The sequence below is a fragment of the Pyxicephalus adspersus genome, chromosome 3 (assembly GCF_032062135.1).
Source record: "Pyxicephalus adspersus chromosome 3, UCB_Pads_2.0, whole genome shotgun sequence".
NCBI lineage: Eukaryota > Metazoa > Chordata > Amphibia > Anura > Pyxicephalidae > Pyxicephalus > Pyxicephalus adspersus.
In genome coordinates, this window is record NC_092860.1 from 93,894,484 (window position 1) to 93,904,402 (window position 9,919).

General features: G+C 37.8%; 1 protein-coding gene across 1 annotated transcript; it reads right to left on the reverse strand.

The window, feature by feature from the left end:
* Positions 1-7,907: 7,907 nt before the first annotated feature.
* Positions 7,908-9,529, reverse strand: NEUROG2 (neurogenin 2). The gene is made up of 2 exons (XM_072407111.1): positions 9,449-9,529; positions 7,908-9,339 (listed from the first exon to the last, which is right to left on the reverse strand). The coding sequence occupies exon 2, from the start codon at positions 9,336-9,338 to the stop codon at positions 8,706-8,708; it is 633 nt and encodes a 210-aa protein (XP_072263212.1). The 5' UTR covers position 9,339; positions 9,449-9,529; the 3' UTR covers positions 7,908-8,705.
* Between the last annotated feature and the right edge of the window lie 390 nt (positions 9,530-9,919).

Here is a 9,919-nt window from a genome sequence, read left to right on the forward strand (position 1 = left end):
TTTATTTTGGTTTACCATGTTATCATTATTTATTTTTTCCTTTTTCTAATTTATGTCAAAAGGATTTTATTTTTGGATAGAGCAGGAAGACTGATATCCATGATTGAGATTTTTTTTTACCAACCCAGTAACAAACATTACACCAACCAGAAATACTGTTTTGATTGTTGTGATTCAATGAGCATTTCCTTCCACTTGGCTGTACTTGACTTGGTGTTTTAATATTTTGCTACAGGGAAAGGATTTGTGCTTCCCTAAAGATTAGAGAAATTAGTATGAATTATAAGTAAGTTTGTATTTTTTACAATACGTATGTATTCACATTTGTATGTTGTTCCTAACCTGGATGGCTTGAATATTATTGCTTTTTTCATTGAAATATAGCAAATTTCAAGTGAGTGACATTTCCATGACCATGAATAGTAAAAAAAAAAAGTAATATAAACAACAAATAACTCCATGTTGTCCAATGCATCTTAATATAGCTGCATTTATGAAATAATCTTAACATTGCAGTCTTCCCTGGATCTCTCATTAGGAAGTAAACTAAAATACCAGTAAACTTACATGATGGTTTGTTAAAAGGAACTACTGCATCAAGTTAAATAGGCATTACTTTGTATGCAATGATTAGAAGCAGTATGTTGTAAATAACTCTGCCCACAACTTAATAGAACACTTCTAATTTTTCCTGAACAAGCATCAAAATAAAGTTACTAAAAAGCATATTCGGTATTTACATGGAGGTTAATTGTGCACCTTTGCATGCCGAAATGTTTTGTTTTACCAGGATTACTCCTCCAAGAAACAAAAATAATACCGGCAGCAGTGGGTGCTTTGTTGGATAGTTTTCATGTCCTACTTACTGCAGAAGTTAGTCCTGTGTAACCCTAAAAAAATAAATGCCTAGAGCTAACTTGATCCATGGACTGCTGCTGTCTTCTTTAAAGGGGATCACCAAATAGTTATTCTTAGCCTTTGGGTGGATAGAATGATGGAAGCTGCTGCTTAAGCTACTGCTGTACACCCTGGATAGTATTTAAAATAGGCCCTGGAAAAAGGTTGAGAAGTAGGACAATCAGATCCATCACGCCTGACTTGAAGAAAAAACACAAGCTCTATTTTGTGACATTCCTAAAGTTTAGTCATTAAGGGGGATCGGAAAAAAAGAGGAAGGGTGAAGCTGTTTATGACAAGCTGCCACACACTGTCAGTGCAATGAAAGATTGGAGTCTTTTTGTTACTCCAGGCCCAATGCAGATCTAGGGACCAATCCTCAGAATGTTGGACACTTCAAAGAACTGATTATGCAAATACTCACTTTTTTAAAGGAATTATTTATCACACAATAAACCCCCTGCTTAGATAGGAAACAATAGATCAGGCAAGCTAGCACTTCTAGCCCAAGGCTGGTGGAAAAAAAAGAAGAGCCCCTCACAATTTATTAGCCTAACCTAATTTCACTAATTCTATTTTCACACATTTTATTTTATTAGTCAGTGTTTTGCTAGCTGTGCTTCACGCTCAGAAGATCCCACCACCCCTAAAAGATTCATGGTCTAAGGATTTTATTTAATTAATGCATTCACTTGGGTAAAGTGGATTTTGTATCTTAGAATGATTTCCAGGTGCTGGTGGCATAAAGATTGAGAGAAAATGAGAAAATGGATAAAAGAAGCCAGCTCTATGTCATTTGAATAGTGCCACAAGGCCAACAAGAACATTTATTTTGTCTTTCCACTGAAAAAGCTTTTGTGTCAAAATGTTTGTTTTAAAGTTTCCATCTTTGCCTTAAATTATGTTTTCCTCTCTACAATGGTTTTAAATAGTCACAGAAATAAAATACATATCCCTATATATTGTAACGAATTGGTATCGAGTTGATGTATACAGTGGTTCTGGGACAAATGTGCAGAAAGAAGTTGTTCTGGTATAACAGTAAACTATAATTGTAAATGTCCCAATTATTATACCCCAGAATGCATGACAATGAAATGCAATAAAATAAATTGGTGTTGCAAATCAGATGAAAAAAGGAAAGAAATATATTTACCTACATTACTGTCAAAAGCTGACTATACAATAACCATTGTAAACTATTTAAAGACTAAAGAGATGTAGTCATCCTGTTTTTTTCTGCTACAAAATAATTTGTAGCCCCCTTGTGAATGTTGGCAGGAAAGAAATGCCAGCATTATTATAAATAGTTTTTGCTGACTACCTTCTTTTCTTAGATTTATTTAAACTGTTTTAGGGTGCTGATTTAATATGGTGTTTTATGGATTTGGTTCAAAGAACAGTAATCACTTAAAGCAATAATCTGTGATATTGAATGTATCTAGCTCTAGTAAAACCTGTATTTATTTAATCAGCACATTGTGCTTAATATTAAATAAATAGGCAGGCCACCTGTTAAAACTTTACTTCTAGAATATCTCTAGAGCCACTGGTAGCCAACACATCTAGGTATGTAAGATACCCGGTGCCCCACTGGGCAATGTGATTCCTCCTGCCAGCTGCTTCCCCACTACATAACGCTATAGTGTACGCATAGTAACCAAAGTGTCTATCACTGGACCTGGTATCTGACACTCAAAGGTGTTTGTTTGCTGTCAAAGCTATTCAGAATGTGAGATTCAGGACTACACTCATCAATGTTTGTAACAAAACATATACAGAAACAGTATAGAGCCCTTATTCTCAATCAGGGTTTCTCCAGAGATTGCTAGGGGTTGAACCTGAACCTCCCATTTGATGAAGCCTGCAAAGTTCTTGGCTCTTCGTCACGTGGTAGAGCCAGCTGCATACTAATAATGTTTTTGTCTGTAGCAGTGGTATTCTAGCCAGCACTGACCCGCAATTTTCTTGTGACTAACCCCCAATAAATAGGTTTTAGCAGGGGTTCCTCATGAGGATTTCTCAGGATTAAAAAGGTTGACAAGGGCCGGTATAATGTCTACATGTAGTTTCCATCATTGCATAATTATAAAATAACATTTTACACATAAATATTTCTCTCTCATGCCTAACAGTATTTGACAAAAACATATACAATTGTAAATAAATATATCATGCTTTAAAATGAACCTTTTAGGCTAGAATTGTAGAAACTGTCATTGCTGACTTATTTTTAAGGGTACAGATTCAGATGATGGCTACCATTCTAGTGGGGAAATGTCTCGGAAGATATCAAGAAATAAGAAAGGTCTAAACTTCTGCAAGGATCAAAATGAAAGCCCTGGAGCCTGAAACTTTGAATACAAGTCAGCAATTAAATTGTTATCCCCATAAACTACATCATAAACTACATTTAACCACTTTTATCTCTGTATTTATCCTGAAAATCCGCATTTCACAACTAGATAAAACTACAATTCAAATATAATTGCTGTATATAGAATGTAAGCTTATTTGCAGAACGTCAATGCTGTGTGTACCGTTGTATAAAATGTATAGGTGTCACAGCCAGAAAATATATTAAATTGGGCGAACCCAGAACTGGGTAAGATGTTTACAAACAATTCCACATATGAAGTGTCATAAAACCATATTCTTTATGGCTTTGAATATTGAAATTATTAGCTTGTTTAAAGTGCTGCTTTCAGCAAACATAATATATTTGGTATTTCCAAGGAGACCCCAAGCTAAAGGGTCAACAGAGAATAATTAAAAGGCCTGAGACTTTGTGTCTGGGGAGCCTGCATGTGGCTGGGAACTAAACCATAGGCTGCACACAGAGCACTCGTGTGCCAGGACAAGGACTCCCGTGACTGAGCTGGGACTTATTTCCTAATGCTACGCTCAACACCCCGTTTACAAGTCATATGGGAGTAGCAGTGACATGTGCAAGACAAAGGGGAAAAAGAGGGGCCTAACTCCTCTATAATGTTCAGCCATGAGATTTTATTACCAAATTCATTTATTACTTTATTAAACGTTTTTGTATTTGCAGTTTAATGCACTTTAGTGAAAAAATACCGTAATTCACAATCAATGTTTTTACTTCCACTGTAATCCTGCAGATGACTAAAGTTTGACATTGTTTCTTTATGAACTTTATATGAATAATAAAGTTCTGCTAGTCTTGTACTTTCATCCTTAAACTGTACTATGAAAAAAGTTCACAGTAATTGAAACTGATTCCGCATCAATATTTCCTAATTTGCCTTAAGACTCCAACAGATTATGTTTATAGACAGCAAACAAAATAATAAATCCTATTTGTGCCTATATATAAATTAAGGTGGAGTTTACCTGCAGCGTTTATGAGCAAGTTGATTGTTTTCCTTGAAGCTTGTGTCATGTAAAAGAAATGTCCATTTTTTCTAAACAGGCCAACCAAGTTTATACACAGCACTTTTCTGTTACAAAAGGGAAACATGCACTATTATTGTAAATGATCTAAGATGTGGAAAACATGTGCGAAGGGACATCTAATTGTAAATGATCTAAGATGTGGAAAACATGTGCGAAGGGACATCTGAGGACACAACTACCTAACTCTGGTCTACTCTAGGACAATTTACTGCCATTTATATGCATATTAATGCCACACAATTAGAAACAAAACAGAAGTAGAGTATTAGCACACGAGGACTGTGAAAAAAAAGTTTTTCACTCAGGCAGCACCCTGCTTATTACTGGTTAAATACATTCACTCTTTATGAAACTTTTATCATTGTGATTACTTTGAAAAGAAGCACAACTTTTTTGCCCTTTGGAGCATTACCCCAATTACTGGCAACGAAGCTCGGTATATGATATCACTGTGTTCTGCAGCCTTTAATTGCTGTGGGAGGGGTGTTTATTCATAGAGGATTTAATGGCTTTGTGTTTGGGTTGTGCCAGGGGTTTGCAGCCTGTCAAGCAGGGCATTGCCTGTAGACAATTGATATTCACAAGCCTGAGGACTGACAAGTGTTTAAAGGAAGCTCAGTAGGAAGCAGGTAGCTCATAACACATGTGCTTTCCCATACAGGAATGCCTGCGGCTAATTAGACATATTTAAGCTTTAAGTGTATTTGCATCTTTATTTGGCATTCTAATTCTCCATGCAGAAAGCCTTTTACATGACTTCAGGGACAAATCACTCCCATTTTACATGAATAAATTACATTTAAACTAGGAGATTCTTTTATTTCACAAATGTATAAATTATACATAGATGCTGAAGCACATGATTAAAAAAAGCACCCCAAAGGATTTATGTGAAAGAACATACATAAAATGATAAAGTGTAACTGTCATAATATTTCATTTTTTTTTAACTAAATGTGAATTATAAGCATCGGGAACAATGGCAATGGTCAACATTAATGGATAAGCCCGAAGAAACCAATTAGGCATTTTTTGGTGAACTCTGGGTTCAGTCACAGGACAACTTTTGTAAAAAATCTCTGGGTCTGTCCATCCTCCCCATAACACTACAATAATTCCCCTCACATTGACTGATATGCTGCAATAAACTTGATGCAGTTAACGTTGGGTTAATTTATCTCTCAAGCCTGGTTTCCCAAAAATAATCTCCCAGTCCTACTAGCAGCCAAAAACTTAAATATCTGCAACTAAACTGGTATGTGTGAATAGCACAAAATACAAACCATTGAAGCAATTTAAAGACAGTTTCGGGAAAAAAAGCTGATTACATTTTTATGATCACTATTCAGCATCCTTTCAGTCTGCATAAATACATGACTAACACAAGCTGCACCTTTTACATTAAAAAGCAGTTCTTAGGCTCAGGTCCAGTGACTTTACCTAGTCTGGCCTGGTTTACAGGAAGTTTGGTTGCATCTGACATTTATTATTACAGCTTTGAAATGCAAAGATTACCAGAATTTACATGAATTTGTAATTTCTGGGTCAGCAACCAGAAGTAGATACTTAATCTGAATCAACATGGCTTGGTCCTTCTGGAGAGAAAAACAGATGAACACTTAGTTAGGGGAACTAATGTGATCTCTGTGAAAGGTACCACTGTACTTAGCATGCATCCACTACCTATATTAGATACTGAGTCTACTTTGATCATACCTACTATCAGACACTACTCAGTCCTTTATCTGGTATTTAAGATCTTCTATTATTAATACTAATAACTCTTGCCAATAATCTTGTGTAGTACATCCTTTTTTCCTCAGGTCTACTCCTCTCAGGATTGTATTTTATACAGCACAGATATATCACACAGAGCTTAATTAAAAAGGTTTTCTTGTCTCCTTACACATTCAGATCTTAGTTCTGTCCCAATAGTAAAATTATTCACAAATATTAGACAGCAGCTTTCGTTTGGTATTATTTTACATAAAGTTGTTTATATATATATATATATATATATATAGAGAGAGAGAGAGAGAGAGAGAGAGAGAGAGAGGGGGAACACTTGCTAAAACCATACAGGTATACAATGCGATCTTGTACACCTACCCTGATGGAAGGTCATTTATACAGAAACTCATAGCAATCAATAAAACCTATTCATCAGTTTTCAGAAAACATCAAATCAAATTGGTTGGGATAGCTTACTGCGCTGTAGGAATCCAGAAATACATTTCTGATGTGGGGGCTGATTTGGGAATAATTTTTTTTTTTATCTCTCAAATTTACCTTTTCCCATATAATTATACAGGATAACATGTGTGCCTTCAATAGCTCTCTATGTTTTGTTATTTGATTTTGTGATCTGCACATTGCAATTCTCACTCTTTTCACAGTATTCAACAATTAGTAATTATTAAGTGTACCACAGCAACCAAAAGGAATCCAACTTGTATTTGTCTAACATAAACAAAGTATATTTTAATTGGCTATTAACTACATCCTGTGGAATAAGAACTCTTTATTGCTAAAAAAACAAGGTCATATCATAACTGCAAATATAATTTTACCTGACACCTAAAAGTGGGTATAATCAAGTAAATAAAACCATCATCCCAGGTCCCAGAAATGAAATTTGGTATTGGAATGACTAGGTAAAAGCACAGTTAAAGTAACTGATTTATAGTTCTCTGTGAAGTGATAATGAATATATAACATTACGTAAATTATTAGTAATGAATGGATAAACAAAATTGATTATATATATTTTCCCAGTGTTTACTCACTTTTTTTTTAAAACATTCTGATTGCAGAATTAACAGCTCGCATGTGAATTTGTAAGTTCAAAACTTACTCCCCCCCCCTGCTTTGCAACATTACATTTATGTTATGATAGTTTACTATAATGCACACTGTGTCATATTGTGTTAGGAAAAGTTTCTGTCTAAATGCATCAATATATAATATTGATAATATAATAAATGACTACTTGAGGATTTACCAAAACGTAAAACAATATGGTGCTATGGTGGAATTTTTTTCTTTTATGTATTTTGTAAATAAACTTTTTAAATCATAGTAAAAAAAATAAATAAACAGTAATTGGTTAGTGCAATGCTATTATGATCAGTTTTGTAACATTTTAGATCCTGATTGTAAAGAATAAGCTTAAGGTTTGTATTATTATTATTGAATCTTTACTTGAGTATTCTTTTTATACATCATTTACTATTTTATGTATATATTATATTTTATTATTTATGTTAAAATGTTTTTAAGTACAAAACCAGTATATGTGAGGGAGGGATGACTTGTTTATTAGAAGTCATATTGTTACTGAACTTTCAGAAAAGTATTTAAATATAAGCATTATATATATATTTTATGTGAAGACCTTGCATGAAAAGTAGATATAGCTGGGACCACGTGTTAGGAGAGTACTTGTTTATGAACAGAGAGAAAAGACAAAGATTATGAAAATTATATATTTTATTTAATAATTATTAGCACAAGATCTCATATCTTGCTGTAAATACATTCTAAAATAAACTCTTTCAAATATACAAAAAAAATACATATACTCCGTGAAATTGTCATCTGTAATAAATAAAAGTGAACATGTATCTGGTCACAGTGATTCTCCTGGTCTGTTGATTCTGTTTAATCTCCTGAAACAATGGTGGCTTCACATCCTCTGAAAGCTAAGATAAATAATGTATGAAGGAAACCTCCCTTTTCATTTTTCCCTTTTCTTGGCATTTTCTGCTTTTGATAGTGAGTTCTGCCTAAATTTTCACGCTTCCATTCAGAGGGTACAAAAGCCTACAAATTATACAATGACTTCTAACCTGGCCCTCTGGCAGACAACTTTTTTTTTCCATATAAATCATGGGGACAGATGGAATGGGGTACAGACTGACGGAACAAAACGGTATTGTGACAAAATCTGGCCAAGTGAACCAAGTGCACGTCAGAGAGAAAGTTTGTGGTGGCAGGTGAAATTCCCACACCAATCAACAATGAGTGGGAATGAAAACAGATGCCGGATCACTACACACAAATGGAATAAAAACAAATGTGGTCACCCCTGACATTTCCACAAACTATTAGCTGCCTGGCTCACATAACAAAGATTTTGTTTTCTCTTCACCTGCTTTCCTTCTGACAATATTCTCTGGCATTGATTTCTGTCACCCATTACACATTGTTATCTGATTTGATCTTTACCAACCCACATTCTATATAATTCACCACCCTGACATGCATACAGAATTACTCATATCAGCGACTGGGAGGCAGATTCGCTGCATTTTCACCTGTCTCTTGGAATGTCAGGTGGATTTTAGCATCTTCCCACCTGAGCCATGTAGTGTGTGAAGGAGGTGAGTTCATACGAAAGTCATGTTGGCAGGCAGCAGGAGATGCTGCTGGCTGAGTGCTGGGTGCAGGCGGGGATCCGCCGGCTGCCAGTAGTCCAGGATGTCGGCAGTGCAGGTGTCAGGGCTGTCCGGGGATCCGCAGGAAGCGGAGGATGGGGATGAGGAGCAGCTCCAGGAGGGGGATGGGCTGGGTGATGGCGGGCAGTCATGGTGCAGCATGGGGGGCTCGGTACATCCGTGCAGCTGGTCTGCCAGGCGCAGGGTCTCTGACAGCGCCCAGATGTAGTTGTGGGCGAATCTTAGAGTCTCGATCTTGGTGAGCTTGGCATCCTCCGGGAAGGTGGGCAGCACTTCTCTCAGGGCGTCCAGGGCAGAGTTCAGGTGGTGCATGCGTTTCCTCTCCCGGTTGTTGGCTTTCAGCCTCCGGCTCTTCTTGATTTTGGTCACCAGCTCCCCGCTTTTGTTGCTGCTCCTGGCTCGGTTACGTTTCGGCTTCTTACTGTCCTCGGCGGGGGTGAGGGGATGCTCGTCATCCGAGCTGCTGGGGTGAGGTGACGGCTGGGAGGAGGACAGCGAGCACGGAGGGGACAGCGAGCTCTCAGGGGACATCTCCTCCTCCTCTCTGTATTCACGCTTCACCATGCTGACAGAAGACACAGAGATAAACATTAGCACCATCATACCAGCAATGTGCATGTGTGTCTGCGTATGCTGCCAGCCTAAGGTAATGTGTAGGCATAAGGGCGACTTACCTTCTGCAAAGACGTGTCGGTGCCTGGGATAGCAGCGTGGCCCCTGGGAGATAGCAGCGTGGCCCCTGGGAGATAGCAGTGTGGCCCCTGGGAGATAGCAGTGTGGCCCCTGGGAGATAGCAGTGTGGCCCTGGATAGGCGGCAGGTTGCTGTGTGCTCCTGGCACGCGTCCTGAAGCCCGGCTCCTAAAGAAGCTGCCTGTGGTTTAGTGGCTGTGTGTCTGGCACACGACCCTCCTAAAACCCCTTATATACACCCTGCAAAACAATCAAATCTACCCCGGGGCAGCGCACCCCCTCCCCGGCTTATTCTTCTCATTATCATCCTTCATTTTCCTTTCCTTCTATGCGCTGCTCCTCCTCTGCCCCCCATCTCATAACCCCCCCATCCCGTCTTCTCGCTGCCATCCTCTCCGCTCCTCCGGCTTCCTGCCTGCTGATTGGTGGCTCCCGCTCGGCTGAAGCGTGCCGC